Source organism: Bison bison, unplaced genomic scaffold (genome assembly GCF_000754665.1).
Source record: "Bison bison bison isolate TAMUID 2011002044 unplaced genomic scaffold, Bison_UMD1.0 scf7180017863002, whole genome shotgun sequence".
NCBI classification, from domain to species: Eukaryota; Metazoa; Chordata; class Mammalia; order Artiodactyla; family Bovidae; genus Bison; species Bison bison.
Window position 1 is genome coordinate 96231 of NW_011493574.1, and position 18061 is coordinate 114291.

The 18061-nt window shown below is 52.0% G+C and overlaps 1 protein-coding gene across 1 annotated transcript in view; it reads left to right on the plus strand.

Moving 5' to 3' along the window:
• Nucleotides 1-12: 12 nt before the first annotated feature.
• Nucleotides 13-18061, plus strand: part of VWCE (von Willebrand factor C and EGF domains) — a 27933-nt gene continuing 9884 nt past the window's right edge. Inside the window, exons 1-12 of the mRNA XM_010833144.1 lie at nt 13-2095; nt 4029-4145; nt 5047-5175; nt 6700-7139; nt 7222-7315; nt 8762-8844; nt 10406-10493; nt 12355-12440; nt 13633-13750; nt 14635-14720; nt 16458-16554; nt 18022-18061. Coding sequence (XP_010831446.1) covers nt 1879-2095; nt 4029-4145; nt 5047-5175; nt 6700-7139; nt 7222-7315; nt 8762-8844; nt 10406-10493; nt 12355-12440; nt 13633-13750; nt 14635-14720; nt 16458-16554; nt 18022-18061 — 1595 coding nt within the window. The 5' untranslated portion in view covers nt 13-1878. The remainder of the gene's footprint in view (nt 2096-4028; nt 4146-5046; nt 5176-6699; nt 7140-7221; nt 7316-8761; nt 8845-10405; nt 10494-12354; nt 12441-13632; nt 13751-14634; nt 14721-16457; nt 16555-18021) is intronic.

Here is an 18061-nt window from a genome sequence, read left to right on the forward strand (position 1 = left end):
TAAGGACAGTGACAGTCCCACCTAATGGGACCATCACCGGAGGAGTGCACAGTGTCAGGGCCCACAGGGGCACAGGGAACTGGGGCTGGAGGTGGGCTGGACTGCAGAAGACTCCCTCGAGAATGTGACATTTGAACGATGAGGCAAGAGAAATCAGTAGTTATTTTGTAAAAATATTATTTGTTCATGATTCAAAAAATTTCCTACAGGCCAAGTCTGTTACCTTCCCCATAGATGCTACTGTGACCAGCTTCTTACTTGTCTTTCCAGAGAGCTTGAAAGCCATCCCCCACCCCCACCCTTGTGCCTTTTTAACATTTTGTGGAAATAAACATTTCTTCCCCTGAATATAAAAATAAAAAATAACTTACTTTGGAACATTTGGAAAGTAAAAGAAGGGTATAAAGGTGAAAATAAACATGTCCCAGAAGTTCCTACCCAGAGATATTTGTTACTAAAATGAAGTTGTTTTTTTTTCCTGCCCTTGTCCCCTGGGTCTGTATGTTTACTTGTGTGTGTGGGACATGCCTCTCTGTCTGTTTTATAAAATTGGGATCATACCTTATCTATCACTTTCGTTCGTTGTTTTTCTCACTTTGTGCTGTGAGCAGGAAATATTAGTAGTCCTTACAACATCACTTTTAATGGCTGCAGATGTGGCTACTGTAATCTAAGTACCTACTTCTGTGCTATCCATCCTTAGCTTGTCTGCAGTGTTCGGCTGCTATGAATAATGCTTCAGTAAAGTGGCTTCTAGTTGGCCTCTCTGATTATTTCCAGAAGGAAGACTATTGGGTCAAAGGTCCCATGAAGGAGTTTTGGTGCTTACTCCTCCCCCACCCCCTTCCCCGCCTTTTTCAGAAGGTTGAAGTACTTTCCAGACACATTTCTCCTTGCAGAGGCAAACTGGAGTAAGGAAAAGCCAGAGACCAATGTCAAAGCAGGTGCAGGGCAGGGGAGTCACAGGGGTGGGATAGGGTGAGTCAGAGTGGATGTCTTAGAGGAAGTGGGCATAGTCCCAAAGGTGCCTGCCGTGGGAAGAGCAAGAAAGGAGAATAGAGGGGACCAGTAGGCATGGGGGCAGGGGGTGGAAGGGAGACTCAGGTGGGCAGAGTAGACTGGAGTGGGAGGAGCTGACCTCGTAGGTCTTCATGGTTCTGAGATAGGAAAGGATGTTTTGAAGCTGGGTGGGGGGGGTTTCTGTCTCTCAGCCCCCTCCCTCCCCCAGGCTTGAACCTCCCTAAAGCAATATTGGCTCCCCCTGGACAGAAGCCTGGGGGCTCCTTTGTGCCCCACAGCTGAACCTTAACCCACCACCTCTCCAACTCAGCATCCCACCAGACTGCCCCCCTCCCCACTCCTCCACTGTGTTCCCTGTGCTTCCTGGAAGCTCCATTCGACAGCCCCATTCTTGATGCCACCTGGTCCTCTCAGCCCATGTCTCCTCCATCACACAACTGCTGTGGGGGGTGGTCCCTGGTGGGACACATACATAGCCCCTGCCCCACACTGGCCTCTCATGGATGTGCCTCATGACTCCTGTGTTCTCAGGCTGCAACCGTCTGGAGAGCCAGCACTGTGTCTTAGTCATGTTTGTGTCCTCGACAGATCCCTTCCAGGTCCACTGCATGCCAGCGGTGCTCCACAAGAACTAAAGGGAATTTAATCAACCTTCCTGCCCCTTCCCCTGGCCTTTTTTGGGTTGCCTTGCAGGTGGAACTGTTGGAAATAGTTCTATTTCAACCAGTCTCTCCCGTCATCTGTTCTGTGTGGGTCAGAAGAGGCCTGGCCCCATGGCCTCTTCTTTCTTGGACTGGGGGCCCCTAAAACCAGAAGATTTACCTAGTGCCTTCTTTCTTCCTGGGGTGGCAGTGGGGCATGCCCCATGTGGGCTCAGGGTCCTTGTGGGATGCAGTCCCTCCCCATAAACAAAACACGTTCAGAGTGAGCTATGTAAGAGTGTTTCCTCTCTCCCTAGACATTGATGAATGTTTAAGCTCCTCTTGCGAGGGCCACTGCGTGAACACGGAAGGCGGGTTCGTGTGCGAGTGTGGGCCGGGCATGCAGCTGTCTGCGGACCGCCACAGCTGCCAAGGTGAGTGGCTCTGGGAAGGGTAGTGATGCTGCGTGCTGTCGCCACCACTTTTAGACTCTGACGTGGACCTCGAGGCCCTGCGAGGCCCAGCCTGTGCTCTCCAGGCATGACTGCATGTCACCTTCACCACGGTTCTCTAAGTGAGATGCTGCTCTCTCTCTCTCTGTTTTTTTTTTTTTTTGCCTGCACCTCTTGGCATGTGGGACTTTAGTTCCCCGAGCAGGGAACACAAAGTCTTAACCACTGGACTGACAGGGAAGTTCCAGGAGATGGTGTTCTCATCCTCACTTTATGGATGAGGCTTGCCCAAGGCCATTCCGACAGCAGGAGGAGGGGGAGTCAGGTTACATGTCTGACACTAAGGCCTTTGCTCTGGACCACGACTCAGTAGAAACTGCTGCTGCCATCATTGCAGGATTTGGGGTAGGTGAGGGAGAGGCAGAGGGAAGGGCCAGGGGCAGGCGGAGCAGACTAACCAGAGCGAGGAGGCCACTGACATGGGGGAGGGCTGAGGGGACGGGGCTGTGACACACGGGGGTGTGTCATGTGCGAGGCCATGCTGTGATAGAGTCACCACCTGCCCCTGTGCTGGGCCAGGCTCTGGAGACACACAGCCAGTAAGAAAGCATCCTGCCCTCCAGCGCCCTGCCTGATGGAAGGGGAAGAACAGTGAGGTTCTTCAGTGAGGTCCTCATGGCTCTTCTTCTAAGGGCACTAATCCCATCATGAGGGCCCCACCCTCAAGACCTCTACCTCCCAAAGACCCCACCTCCTAATACCATCACATTGAGGGTTAGGGCTTCCATACGTGAATTTGGAGAGAATGCAGTTGAATAGCACTTGGTCATCAATCTGATGAGTGCCCTGCCTGCCTCTCCCCAGTACATGTTCCCTTATAGAGATAGAAGGATAAGAGATGCAGGGAGTATGGGGGGTTAATAGTTATTCAACTCCTGTGTTCCAGGCACCACGTTAAGTACTTAACACACATTTTCTCATTTCATCCTCAGAATTGTCCTATGAAGTTGGTACTGTTTATTTCCATTTTCCTGGTAGGAATAGTGAGGTTTAAAGAAATTAATTTGCTCAAGATCATATTAGAGTTGAGATCTGAACCCAGTCATTGCTCCATCAGCTTTCCCCCCCTCAACAGTCCATCTTGAAGATATTTCCACATCAGGGTCAACAGATTTGCTTTATTCTTGTCAACTGCTGCCTGGTGCTCTGCAGTGCAAATATCTCATAGTTTCCTAACTCTTCTCTTATTGATGAATATACAGATTATTTTCAGTTTTTTCCTAATTTCAAACAATGGCTTGGGGAGGCTTTGACAGGGGAGGTGGTATAGAAGCTGGGTTTTGAGGTATGAATAGGAGTTTTCCAACCAGACAATATTAGAAAACATTCTAAGCAGATAGGAGAACATGTGTAAAGGAGGAGGGCCACAAGAGCATGGTGCATTTGGAAAATGGCCAGAATTTAGGCCAAAGTAAAGGTAAGGGGGAAGGAGGGAGCTTGGAAAGGCAGCCCTGGGCTCATGAGCTATGGTGCAGCATTAGTACTCGTGGGAGCCTTGGAGAGATTTTAAGCAGAAAGTGGCCTGATCAGAGGTACCCTTCGTCAGAACTTCCTGGAGGCTGTGTAGAGGGTAGCTTGGGAGGAGCACAGGGAGAGGCAGAGAGACACACAACACTGTTGTTATCCTCCAGACCAGAGACAAAGGTGCCCTGGGCTAGGATATGGCAGTGAGGGTTGAGAGAAGTGGGCTGGTCCACGGAGAACTTAGGAGTTGATAGACTGGATGTGGGTTTTGAGAAGGAGAGGGGTTAAGAGTCTGGTAGGAGATGGTGATGAGAGAGGTCGGTAGAGAGGACTGTATGTTTCCAAAACCCCACAGGGAAATGAGCTCCAGCCATGTCCTGTTCCCTTCCAGACACTGATGAATGCCTTGGGACCCCCTGCCAGCAGAGATGTAAAAACAGCATTGGCAGCTACAGGTGTTCCTGTAGAACTGGCTTCCATCTCCATGGAAACCGGCACTCCTGTGTAGGTAAGGCCAGGGACCCTGCTGTCTTCATACTTAGGTTGCCAATCAGGAAGACTGACAGAGTGAGCCCAGGGACAGGGAAAGGTCAACAGTCTGGACCTCCTTGGTTCCCTGGAGCCTGCAAGTGCTTGAGCCTTTGCTCAGAGCCTACCTTTCCCTGGGGTTGGCGTGGCTCCTGATGGAAGACCCCGTCTTGGACTTTTCCTGGCCACATGCCACTTTCATGCTGTTATGTTTCTCTTCCACCCTCTCCCAGATACACCCCAAGGATTCCTCTCTGCTCACCCATTTTCTTGGCTGCCTTTGCTCCCCTTGGTAAATAAAGCACGTTATGTCTTGGTTCCTCTGGTTTAGAAGGAGACCCCTGTTTTCTCAGCCCATTAGCAGAAATTTCCAGAAAGGGATTGGCATGTTTGGCTTGAGCTTGGCTCATGGGTTGAAGGTGGGGTCCCATGGGCCTGAAAAAAGACCTTGTTCTAGCAAAGTTGGGTGTTTGTCCTGAAGCCTGCCCTGAGCAGTGCAGTGATTTTTTTTGGAGACTCTTTTTCAGAAGGGCCCACAGCACCCGATGCCCAACACTGGGATGGTGGAGGTTTTGGAGCCGAGATTCCCAATGGGGGCCCATCCCCACCAGCCAGCACTTAATCACTGCTGCACAGTGGTGGAGTGCGAGTCACTGGTGTATCCATTAAATGCCTACTGGATGTACAGACCTTCCAAGGGGACCAGCGCTAGACTTCAGCCCCATTCCCAGACATCTGAGTCACGTCATCGCCCTGGGGCAGGGAAGGACCCCATAAGAATACAGCAGGGAGACTTCCCCGGTCTTTTGGGCTAAGAGATGGAGGAAAGATAACTTGGTAGCCCTGACAAGGCAGCCGTCGGTAGCGAGGCTCTCCCGCAGATGTAAATGAGTGTCGGAGGCCCCTGGAGAGAAGAGTCTGTCACCATTCCTGCCACAACACCGTGGGCAGCTTCCTGTGCACCTGCCGACCCGGCTTCCGGCTCCGGGCTGACCGAGTGTCCTGTGAAGGTGAGCTCCTGGCCCGGCCCCTGGCTCTAGGTCCCGCCCCCGGCTCTAGGCCCCGCCCTCAGCCTTCCCCTTCTCTCCCTAAGCGTGGGAGACAGGGTGCCTCTTCCTTCCGCAGAAACTTTTTTTTCAGTTCATCTTCTTTGTTATTTCTACCACCGACCTTTTATCTTCTCTCTTTCCCCTTTACCCATCCTTCTTTTATTTTCCTTTCACTGTTTCCCCAGCCCTACTGTTTTCCCCCAAATAATAAAGGGAAAAAAACCCACCAAAAAACAATCAATGACAGAGAAGCCTTTATGTAGGAGTCCCAGTAACCTGGGCTCCGCGGGACACTTCGGACAGTGTGGGGTCAGTTCTCTGCCATGCTTTAACAGCGTGCCTGTAAACGTCTGTGTAATATCGTGTCAATATCCAAGGTGTTCTTTCTAGTCCAGGGGCCAGTTTTCCATGGTGTGACTGCCCGTGTTGGTCTGAGCTTGGCCACCCAGGTTCCCCTTCCCTGCCCAGCCTGTTTTCTCCCGGGCGCACTCTGATTTGTGACTCCCTCTTTCTCCTCTTACCTTTGCCCCACATTTGCCTCCTCTCTCTCATGTTGGTCAGATCTCTCTTTGAGACTGTTGGGCAGTTGGTGTCCATCTGCAGGGAAAATGTGTACTTTCCTAAGCGTGTATGTGAGTGTGAGTGTGTGTGTGTGTGTGTGTGTGTGTGTGTGTGTGTTTTGGGGGAGGCAACATCTTGTAAGCTGGCCTTTCTTGGGTGGGACCGGAGAGGACCCTGGGCTCTTCCTTCTCCTGAGCCTCAGCATCTCCTCGTGGGAAGCCCCTTCTGGGTCAGGAGCAGGGGACACACTGCCAACTTGTCGGGACACAGAAGTAGGGAAGGGTCATTCCCAGGATGGATCCCTGAGGGCTTCAGGGATCCCGAGTCTCCTCTGTGGCCAGCCAGGAGGGGAAGGGAGAAGACTGATTTGGCAGTGGCCGAAGCTTCTGACTGGAGAAGGTGATGGCACCCCACTCCAGTACTCTTGCCTGAAAAATCCCATGGACGGAGGAGCCTGGTGGGCTGCAGTCCGTGGGGTCGCTAAGAGTCGGACACAACTGAGCGACTTCACTTTCACTTTTCACTTTCATGCTTTGGAGAAGGAAATGGCAACCCACTCCAGTGTTCTTGCCTGGAGAATCCCAGGGACGGGGGAGCCTGGTGGGCTTCCGTCTGTGGGGTCGCACAGAGTCGGACACGACTGAAGTGACTTAGCAGCAGCAGCAACAGAAGCTTCTGACCACCAGCATCACCAACTCATAACTTCAGTTTGCTTGTTTGGTACTTTTTCATGAGTCTTCTCTCCTGATCGTCACTGCAGCCCCGTTAGTCTGAGGTTCAACTGTTGGTATTAGACCCATCCTGCTGATGAAGAAACTGACCCAGGTTCAGTGCCTTGTGATGATGGACCCAAGTCCACGCCCAGCGAATCTCACCTCTTGCCCCTGCTGCCTCCTTCCAGACCCTTCTGTGTTTCCGTTTCAGCTTTCCCCAAAGCTGTGCTGGCCCCATCTGCCATCCTGCAGCCTCTGCAGCACCCTCCTAAGATGCTCCTGCTGCTTCCAGAGGCAGGCCGGCCCGCCCTCTCCCCCGGGCACAGCCCTCCTTCCGGGGCTCCGGGGCCCCCGACTGGAGTCAGGAGCACACGACCACCACCTCCCATGCCTGCACTGTCCACGTCCTCCCCTTCTGCCCCGACGCCGCTGCTGTCCACCCCGGTGGCCACCCCCGTGCCGCATCCCTCTCTGCTGGGAACCCTCAGACCTCCCGCACAACTCCAGAAGACGGCGGTGACCCCTCCCTTGCCCAGGGGCCCCGAGACCACACGGCTGGCACCAGGACCCTCTGCCTGTTGGCACCTAGGGGCCACGTATGAGTCAGGGAGCCGCTGGACAGAGCCTGGCTGTTCCCAGTGCTGGTGTGAGGTGGGTGTGAGGGGTCCTTGGGGTTTCCCTGGTCTGGTGTCTGGGGCCTTGTGGTGGCTGGAACTTCCGTTTCTGCTTCTAGGATGGGGAGGTGACCTGTGAAAAGGTGACGTGTGAAGCTGCTTGCTCCCACCCGATTCCCTCCAGAGATGGAGGGTGCTGCCCATCGTGTACAGGTGGGAGCCGGTCCAGGGAGGGCTATGAGTTTCCTGCAAGGTCCTCCCTCTTCCTTTTTCCTGCCTTTCTGCAACTGAAAAACAGTTATCTAACTTTGATATATCACCTGAAGGGTGATCCCTGGGCCTAGCCCCCAGAGCTTCTGATTTATCAGGTGTAAGATAAGTCCTGGGAATTTGCCTGTCTCACAAGTTCCCAGGTGAAGCTAATGCTGTTGGTCCAGGGACCACACTTTGAGAACCACTGGTATCTGTGTTCCCAAGGGGAAGGTTTCATCTTAAGGACATCCTTTTTTAAGCTTTATTCATTCATTCAGCAGGTTTCTCCAGACCCAGTCTGCAGTCCCCTTCCCTGCCTCAATCCCCCTCCTAACTGCAGGAAGAGTAATTGTTCATAAATTGTATCGCTTTCCTAATTCCCTCCCACTATCTGCTGACAATTTTTAAAATTTGCTTTCATTGCTGTTAGGATAAAGACCTCAAATCGTAACAAGTCCTTCAGCAGAGTGCTTTAAAACTCACCCTGCACAGGAATTGCGGGCTTCCCAGGTGGCTTGAGTGGTAAAAGATTATGCCTGCAATGGGGGAGACCTAGGTTCTATCCCTGGGTTAGGAAGAGCCCCTGGACAAGGGAGTGGCTATCCACTCCGGTATTCTTGCCTGCAGAATTCCATGCACAAAAGAGCCTGGTGGGCTACGGTCCATGGGGTCACAAAGAGTCAGACACGACTGAGCAAATGAGCACACACACATGCACATGAATCGCTGGGGATCTTGTTAAAATGCAGATTCTCATTCAGAAGATGTAGAGAGGGGCCTGAGCTGTTACATTTCTATGAAGCTCCTGGTGATAAGATACTGATGCTGCTGTACTTTGAGCAGCAGTGAAAAAGTCTTTCTAAAGGTGACAAGGAAAATGCAACTCACTGATTTTCTTAATGATGATTGTTATCTTTTACTGTGTCTCTACCGTGTACTAAGCCCGAAATGTCAATTGCTGTCTACATTACATCTGAGGTTGTGGCTCCTTCCAGGTTCCCTGCAGGGCATGTGGTGGTGTTTCCATTTAACGAAAAAGACAACCGAGTCCCAGAGAGGTTAAGTGACACATCCAAGTCCAAGGCTACTCACGTGACAGGCCAGGTTTGGAACCTGGGGCTGTATGGCTGCCTTTCTTGCTTTATAAGAATAAAGGACCATACTTTGAACACAGTTCTGGGCTTATCAGACATGAATAGGACCTTCCCAGGGTACCATAAGTGGGTGTCTCCTGTGATTTTTCAGGGGTCTTAGGACCCCACAATTCTGAGTACCTAGATCTGGCCACTGCTGAGGCATCCAAGCCAGTGAGAGCAGGTTCTGGGTATGTTATGCCTGGAAAAGGAACGAGACCTCCAGCTTCCTTTGAAGAGGTTTGATGCCTCCACTCCTGTTTGTCTTTCAAAGGCTGTTTTCACAGTGGCGTCATCCGGGCTGAAGGGGACGTTTTTTCACCTCCTAACCAAAACTGCACCGTCTGTGTCTGTCTGGTGAGCATCCCAAGCTTCCTGAAGCCTCATGGGTGTTTTCTTAACCTTTGGGGATTTTAGAGGAAGAGGGAAAGGCGGGATGGTAAAGGTGAGCTAGTTGAACGGAGGGAGAGCTCTCAGGCTCTGGATTTGGGTTGGAACTTGTCACATTTCAAAGTGTGGGGGATGGGAAGGCAGTAGTCTGTGGGGTCAGGGAGGCTTCTGCTGAGCAGAAAAGAGCCAGCAGGCAAACAGGGTCCATCTGTCTTGGAAGGGGAGGGGAGGGTACTCCTTCGGAAACTTCCTACCAGGGAGGCTGTTTTTCTCTCCAGGCAAAATATTTGCCGGCACAATAAAGGTGTCCACACGCGGAGGGAGAAGGCTGGTTACCAGACTCAGCTTGTTAGCATTTTGCTAGAGGCAAGTGCACTCCTCCAAGAATAGTTATTAAGCTCCTACTATGCGCCAGATGCAATCAGGTGCTGTCCTGAAGCCTGGCTCACGAGCACCCAGTGCACACAAGTCTAGCTCCTCACCTGAGGCTCCTGGCAGCTGTTCAGGGTTGGCTTTACTGTCCCCATTCTACAGATGCAAAGACTGAGGCTGGGAGGTGACAGAACTGGAATTTGAGCCAAGGTCTGTCTGCGTCCAAACCTAGGCTCTGCCCACCAATCCTCACTGCCTCTGATCATCTTTAAAAGTGGCCCCAGCCTGTCAGGGATGATGGAGCTGCAATGTAAAATGGGGGAGGGGTGGCACGTAGACCGCTGCCACCACCCTTACTGAGCCCTTCCCATGTGCCACACTCTTGTAGTGACCAAGCACTTTTGTGCCTGATCGCATCTCACGCAATCCTCAACAACCCTGGCTCTTCTCACAGGTAGGGAGACAGAGGCTCAGAGGTGATATGCTCTGCCCAAAGTAGGAGGAGCAAACCCTGGGCCTCAGGTCTGGCTGACTCCAAAACTGGGGACCTTTTTTTGGTCTTAGCTTCAGTTTTTGAAAATCGAGTTTTAAATTTAATTCTCTGGCCAGTATCAGTGACTTGGTTCAAAACTCAGATGCACAGGAACGTGTAGTAACCTCTTCCTCACTGCCTAGCATTCTTCCAAGAGCTTCCGAATGCTATAGGACGGAATGGCATAGGGGCAGTGCCATGGGAGGGAATGCCATGGGGAGGCAGTTCCATGGGAAGGAATGCCGTGGGGGTGATCAATGGGGACAATGCCATGGTGGGGAAGTGCCATGGGGGGATGTCACGGGGGGATGCCATGGGGAGCAGTACCATGGGGGTCTAGGCTCGTCCATTTTCGTGAGGAAGGCAGCATGCTCTGCTCTCCGTTCTGCCCCTCGTCTTGGAAAGGGGAATATTGGAAACCAACACCATAATAAACCCTGCTACTGGGTCCCTGCCTGCATCCCTTTGTGTCCATGCTGGCATTTAAAGGTCTCGGATGGCTTCCTTTAGGAGACTTTCGTGTGGGAAAGGAGTCCTGTGGATGATGTGAAATAGGGAGCGAGCTGGTTCTGATGGACCTGATGGTCCATCCTCCCCCCTCCACTCCACCTCTCACCTCCCCAGGCTGGAAATGTGTCCTGCATCTCCCCCGAGTGTCCCCCCGACCCCTGCCAGGCCTCCCCGAAGTCGGACTGCTGTACTTGCGTCCCAGGTAAGGGACTCTGTGGGGTGAGGACGGCAGTGTAGGTGAGGGTGGAGGGGTGTACTTTGAGTATGTTTTTTTTGAGGAGGAGTGAGCACAGTGTTCTTGCCTGGAGAATCCCATGGACGGAGAAGCCTGGTAGGCTGCAGTCCATGGGGTCGCACAGAGTCGGACACAACTGAAGCGACTTAGCAGCAGCAGCAGCAGAGTACAGAGGATGAGATGGTTAGATGGCATCACCAACTCTATGGACATGAGTTTGAGTAAGCTCCGGGAGTTGGTGATGGACAGGGAAGCCTGGTGTGCTGCAGTCCATGGGGTCGCAAAGAGTTGGACACGACTGAGCGACTGAACTGAACTGAACTGAGCATAGGAGAGAGCAAGAGCGTTGATTTCTGCTCTAGAAACTCAGATTAAGTGAAGCATTTTAGGGTGCTGTTTTTTTTTTTTTTTTTTTTTTGCTGCATCACCTGGCATGAGGGATCTTAATTCCCCAAGTAGGGCACCAGGGATCGAACCTGTTCCCTGTGCAATGGAAGGTGAAGTCTTAATTAGGGAAAGTATGGTCCCTTGGACCACCAGGGAAGTCTCAAAGTGCCAGTTTTAATTGAGCACCTACTGTGTACACAGCAGTTTGGATGCTAGGTTGGGCTCAGAGCCTGGCCTGCCCCCAGACAGGGTGGTGTGTTCAACCCCGACAGGAAGGGGTTTGGGTCCACCCTTGGCATGGTTCTGTCCCGACACTGGGAGGGGGTCTCCCTTGCCCCACTCCTGAGTCGGTTCTTTGTTAAAATGTGCTTCTCTTTCCTGAAATGACGTCATGGCTGTCACTGCTGGCTCTGGGCCGCTGCTGTGTGGGGTGCTTGCCAGCCCTTGATCTCATTAATCCCTGTGGTGCAGCCCTGAGGGAGTACTATTCATAGCTCCATTTTATGGATGAGGAAACTGAGGCTCAGAGAGGTCATCACTGCCCAAAGGCACATGCCAGTTAGTAAAGAAGCAGAGCTTGCTCTCAAGTTTACCTGACTTCAGAGCTAGTGTTCTTATTAAATACTGCTTTTCCTCTTAACTTTTGAATGTTATATTATTTTTAGTTAAAACATTTTTTGAATAGGCAATATGCTCCCTTTGAGGTAGGAACTGTTAACCCCATTCTACAGATGAGAAAACTGAGGCTTAGGAGAGCTTAAGTATTTTGCCCCTAGCGAGTTGAGAAGCTAGGATTTGAACCCAGTGCTCTCTGACTGAACCCAGGTGGAGCCTTGGCCAGTTTTTAAGGTTGTTTTTTTTACCAACAGGGGTGAGGGATGTTCAGATAAGAGGTTCTTACTGAATCCTTCCCAACCCTATCCAGGGAATGATGGCATTCCCAGACCTGGCTGCAGGTGTCTGGGGCCCTCGTTTTTCATTTCTTCTTTTCTCTTACTCTTTTAGATTAAAAAAAAAATGTGGATCATTTTTAAAGTCTTTATTGAATTTGTTACAGTATTGTATCTGTTTTATGGTTTTGGTTTCTTGGCATGAGGCATGTGGAATCTTAGTTCCACAGCCAGGCATTGAACCTGCACTCCCTGCGTTGGAAGATGAAGTCTCAACCGCTGGACTGCCAGGGAAGTCCCACTTACTGTTTAGTTATTCAGGGCTTCACTGTCTTCTTGGTTAGGGACCTTATTTTGTGTATGCTTCATTCTCCACCAGTTTTTAAGCACCGATCTAATTTTATTAATAGTTGAGGGTAGCAGTGGTTGGGCTCTTGGGTTTGGGCATGCCGTGGAGTATTGTGGGGGTGCATTTTCTTCCCAGAGACCCTCTTACCTGTTTCTTTAGCTGTCCAAAGACCTTGAGCTGTCTTTTCCTTTTTCCTCCACAGTGAGATGCTATTTCCACGGCCGGTGGTATGCAGACGGGGCCGTGTTCAGTGGGGGTGGTGATGAGTGTACCACCTGTGTCTGCCAGGTAGGGGGCTGAGTTGGTGGGTGACGGGCAGGGGCACAGAGCTTTCCCAGGAGCCCTTGACTGGGAGAAGAGGAGACACTGAACAGCAAAAGGGAAACCGAGGCAGGAAAGAGACTAAAGGGACTTAGCATTCCCCAAGGCCTTCCCGCAGTCTCCTTGAAGGTGGTCCTTCAGCGTTGTTATTATAGAGCACCTACTGTGCACCTGGGACAGTGCTGAGTCCTGGGGCCACAGCCGAGCACAGGGCGGCCTCGGGTCCCTTCATCAGGAGGCCCACAGCTAGGCGGGCAGTGGTGTGCCTGGCAGAGGGCACAGTGTGAGCAGAAGGCTGGAGGCGGGAGAGAGTATGGCATAGTCTGAGGCCTGGTGGTGTTCATTCTGGCTGGAGGCCAGATGGCAAGAGGGACTGGAGATGCAGCCGAGGCAGGGATCCTGTTTGGGCTGGGTTCCAAGAAGCAGGGCCTGGGGTGGGCCTCTTGTGTAAGTGGTTTTCTGGTGGTGGTGCTCTCAGGAGGAACTGGCCAGGGAAGCAGGTCAGGCGGGTGAAGGGGCCACGTGGAGACAGGGTCTCGGGCTGATCCCATGGGGAGCTCTGGAGTGGGAGGACACCAAGGAGGTGGGTGTGTCCAGAGGCCATGGAGCTGGGCTCTTACACCCCCAGCATCAGGTGGCTGTATATAGTCCCTTGCTTCCTAGGGAGTGTAGGGGGAAGGAACCCGGAGGACGCTGTTAGCATCAGCCAAGGGCAGTGCCTAGGGGACCGACAGGGTCTGTATGTGGGGGTGACAGCCTCTGCTTCAGACTCAGTCAGGAAAGGCTTTGCCTGCCAGGCAGAGGGTTTGGACTTTGCAGAGCTGTCGGGTTTTAAGTGATGGAGGGGTACAATCAGATTGGTGCACGAGAAGGTTCTGTGGCTGCAGGTGAGAGTGGGTTTGGAGTTGGAGCAGAAAGCTGTTGGAGAAGCGAGGGGAAGAGGTGCTGGAGGCTGCAGCTAGGGCAGCCTGGGACCCTGCAGCCACACAGTCGGCATGTTCCAGAGACCCTCTCCCAGCCTGACCCCCAGCCCCCAGGGAAGGACTCACCCTTCCTTCCCCTCTTGCCCCCTGGAGATCTGTCACCTTCAGGGGAGGAGATGGCAGCCTGCTGGCCTTCTCTTGCCCCTCCCTGGTTCGTGCCTTTGGTTCTCTTCCAGAACGGGGAGGTAGAATGTTCCTTCACTCCATGTCCGGAACTGGACTGCCCCCGAGAGGAGTGGTGGCTGGGCCCCGGGCAGTGCTGCTATGCCTGCAGGGAACCCGTGCCCATGACAGGTGAGGGCCACCCAGCCTGCATCCCAGGCCGCACCCAGCACCAGGCCTGGAAGCGGAGGGGGAGGAGGCTGAGCTTCACCCGCTGAGACTCGTGTGTGTGTATGTGTACTCTGTAAGCATGTGTGTGTGTGTGTCTGTGAGTGTGTATGTTTGTGTGTTTTAAGTTTGTATATGAGTAGCATCTGTGTGTGAGTTTGTGTACAAGTTGTCTGTGAGGGCTATCGGTGTGTTTTATTGAGTATAATTGCTTTACAATGTTGTGTTACTTTCTGCTGTACGATTAAGTCAATCAGCTATATGTCTACATATATCCCTTTCCCTCTTGGACCTCCCTCCCACCCCACCCCCCATTCCACCCCTCTAGGACATCATAGAGCACCGAGCTGAGCTCCCTGAGCATGCAGAAGGTCCCCCTGGTTACCTGTTTTGCACGCGGCAGTGTAGACATTCATATATGTCAGTGCTGCTCTCCCAGCTTGTCCCACCCTCCCCTCACACCCTGGGTCCACATGTCCGCTCTCCATGCCTGACCTGGAAATCGGTTCATCTGTACCATTTTTCCGTCTGTGTGTTTGTGTCGTGTGTCTGTTGTACCCATATGAGTGTGTCTCTGTGTGTGAATGGGTGTGTTCATGGATATGTATGGACGTGTACCTTTGTGTGTGTGTGCCCGTGTATACCAGGTGCATGCTGGGAGGGAAGAAATTGACTAACACGGGGAGCCAGGCGGCAGCTGCTGGGGCAGGTGGCTGCATGGACACAGTGCGAGTGAGCAGAGGCGTCTGTCTGTCCTCACCGGGTGGTGCTGTGGGTCCCTCGGGCATCAAGGCCACTCCTTGGCACTTCTGCCCACTTGTCCTTTCTCCCCCGCTGTCCCCCGCCAGGCTGCTCTCTTGATGACAACGGGGTTGAGTTTCCGGTTGGACAGATCTGGTCTCCCGGTGATCCCTGTGAGTTATGCATCTGCCAGGTGAATGACAACCTGCGCGCCTTCAGCTGCTTTCCCCGCCTCCCCGCCCCGGCCAGCACAGCTGCCTCTACAGAAGGGGGCCACGTCAGGCCCCATCCCCATCTCCCTTCCATGCTGTCAGCTCCTGTTTTTGTAGAAGAGCTGGGATCCAGGTTATTTTGTCCTCCATACATTTTCAGGACGGCAGAGCTTGGCAGTCTGTCTGTCGTAAGAGTGGAAAGTGACCCATGGTGCGTGTGAGGGGACCCGCTGGCCTAAGGGGTCAGAACTAGGATTCGTGGGAACAGGTTTTTCGTGGACAGGATTAACAAAGGGAGCCAGGCAGCCCGAGGCCCAGTAGTTCAGGCCTTTTCTGTGCAACTGTGATGCTTCCTTCATTAACATCAATCCTATGACCTCACCTCTTCAGAAATGGATAAGGTGAGGGTGTGTGAGTTTGAGAGTCAGATCAACAGAAATGCAAACACAGCTATTTACCAGCACAATTGTTTTAGCTCCTGTTTGAGTACAGGTTGGCTTTCCTTTCTACTTTAAAAAATATTAAAAAAAATTTTTTTGTCTGCGCCATCTGGCATCTGGGATCTTAGTTCCTGACCAGGGATCAAACCCATGCCCCCCTGCAGTGGAAGTGACAAGTCTTAACCACAGGACCTCCAGGGAAGTCCCCAGTTTCCTCTCTACTTTGAAAGAATTTTTAGTCCCTTTGAATTTTATTTTTTAAAAATGAGGTCCCTGCACTGGCTGTGGGCTTCCCAGGTGGTGCTTGTGGTAAAGAACTTGCCTGCCAATGCAGGAGACATAAAAGACGCTGGTTCGATTCCTAGGTTGGGAAGATCCCCTGGAGGAGGGAATGGCAACCCACTCCAGTATTCTTGCCTGCAGAATCCCATGGACAGAGGAGCCTGGCGGGCTACAGTCTATAGGGTTACAAAGAGTTGGACATGACTGAAGCGACTCAGCACGCGTGTACACACTGACTGTGTCATCAGCATCGCTGGGGGGCCTGGTAGAACCTTGGTTCTAGCTGCCCAGGCCTTGGACTCAGCATCTGCATTTTAACCCCTGGGTGACTTGGGTGTACACCAGCTCGTGAGAACCACGGCCTTCACATCCTCTTGATGCGCCATTTGTTAAAAGGCCTTAGACTCTTAAAAAACTTGGAAACACTTCATTGGAATTAGAGTGGGGAGGAAGGTTACCTCCGCTGCCTTTTTTCTCCTTCAGGACTGATCTAGGGCACTCATATTACAAGAAAATCACACAAAACTTCAGCCTCTTTTGAAAGAAAAGAAACTGTGTACGGCGCTTTCATCTTCTGAAAGACATTTCCGGTGGAATAGCTTTCTATAAAAATAGGATTTTATTGTACTCCGTAGGTTTGGGGTGAGCCAGGGTTTCAGGGAAACGCTGACAGAAGAATTTGGATGGGGTCATGGCACAGCCTTGGCTGTTGGGGGAAGGGACGGGAAGCTGAGGAGACCAGAACCCCAGCTCTGACCTTTCCCCTCTGGGGTATGGGAAGGCTTTCTGGAAGGCTAAAGCCCCCTCTCCCAAGTAGCTGGTTCTTTTTGGGGGAACCCTGACACCTCCTAGCTGCATTGTGATGCCCCTTAGGCCAGGTCCTGGCCAATTCGCAGCACTGCCCTTTCTTTTGGGGGACTGGCAGGGTGGAGTAGGGTGGGGAGGTGGGTACTGGTGTGGCAAGTGGGGTCTTGGTGAAGTTATTCCTTCCTCCAGGCAGATGGCTCAGTGAGCTGCAAGAGGACAGACTGTGTGGACTCCTGCCCTCACCCGATTCGAATCCCCGGACAGTGCTGCCCAGACTGTTCGGCAGGTAATGTTCTGTCTTGGGGTGGGGGGTGGGGCAGCATAGAACCCCCGGTCCCCGCATCCGGGCTCACCCTGCACCAGGCTTCTCTGTGCAGAGCACCACCCCTGCTTCATCTCTGCTTGTCCTTGCAACATATCCATGGGGCAACCCCATTTTAGAGATGAGGAAACTGGGGCTCAGGGACGGAAAACGGTTTGCCCAAAGGAAGCTCCATCTGGGTGCTGGAAGCAGATATGAAAATGTGCAGAGCTTGCAGCCTAGGTGGGGTGATAAACGAACATCCCTGTGAGACAGTTGGAGAACAGGGAGAGGAAATTAAAGCGATCTTTTATATTTTAATAGTAATTTTCACCTTTTCCATCATTTCACAAGTAACATTTTGTTATAGAACATTTAGAAAATACAGACAGCAAAGGAAAAAATTAAAAAGCAACCATTACCACTTTTAACTTTATGGTTTTGTCTTTCCAGTCTCTCTTCATGATATAACATCAATATCTATGTATCTCTCTCTGTATAATATATCTATAACATACATCTACATATCTATCATGTCATAGATACATAGCATATCATAGATATATATTACATATTTTTCTTTTTTTTTTTTTAAGCTGTGCCACACAGCTTGTGAAATCTTCAACCAGTGATTGAACCTGTACCCTTGATAGTGAAAACACAGCGTCCTAGCCACTGAACTGCCAGGGAATTTCCTATATAATTTTTCTTATAAAATGTTTCTCTACTGTCCCATCACCTGCTTTTTTATACTTACTTGTGTGGGATAAAGGGGCTTCCCTAGTGGTTCAGATAGTAAAGAATCTGCCTGCAGTTCAGGAGATCCAGGCTCAATTCCTGGGTTGGGAAGATCCCCTGGAAAAGGGCATGGCAACCCACTCCTGTGTTCTTGCCTGGAGAATCCCATGGACAGAGGAGCCTGGTGGGCTACAGCCCATGGGGTCACAAAGAGTCGGACATGACTGAGTGACTAACGTGGGATAAATATCATCAAGGTGGCCACCCTCAGGCGGGCCTCTGCAGGCTTCGGGAAGCAGAGAGGGGAGCTGTGGGGGACCCTCCTGGAGGGTGGGGTTTGAGGTTTGGCTGAGTGCAGAGGAGCAGACAGGGTAGCTGTGGCACACAGGTTGGTTGAGTCTCCGAGTCCTTCATCCTGATCCTGCCTGGTGAGGGGTAGGAGGAACGGCCCCCTTGCCCAGGTGAGAACCCTGAAGTGAAGACACTATGATCCCTTTGCTGAATCCAGTGAGAAAAAAGTCAGCAACCGATCCAGGAGTGTGTTCTGTTCCTTCCCCCGTCCCCTGGGCAAGTGCCTGCAGAGCCCGTTGGCCTGACCTTTGCTGCCTGATAGGCCTTGGACTTTGGCCCTGGTGAAGGCTGGACACCGTACCCCCTCCCCGCACCCCTTCCCCTGCCCCCTGGCCAGCCCTCACCACGTGCTCTCTCTGGCAGGCTGCACCTACACAGGCAGAATCTTCTACAACAACCAGAC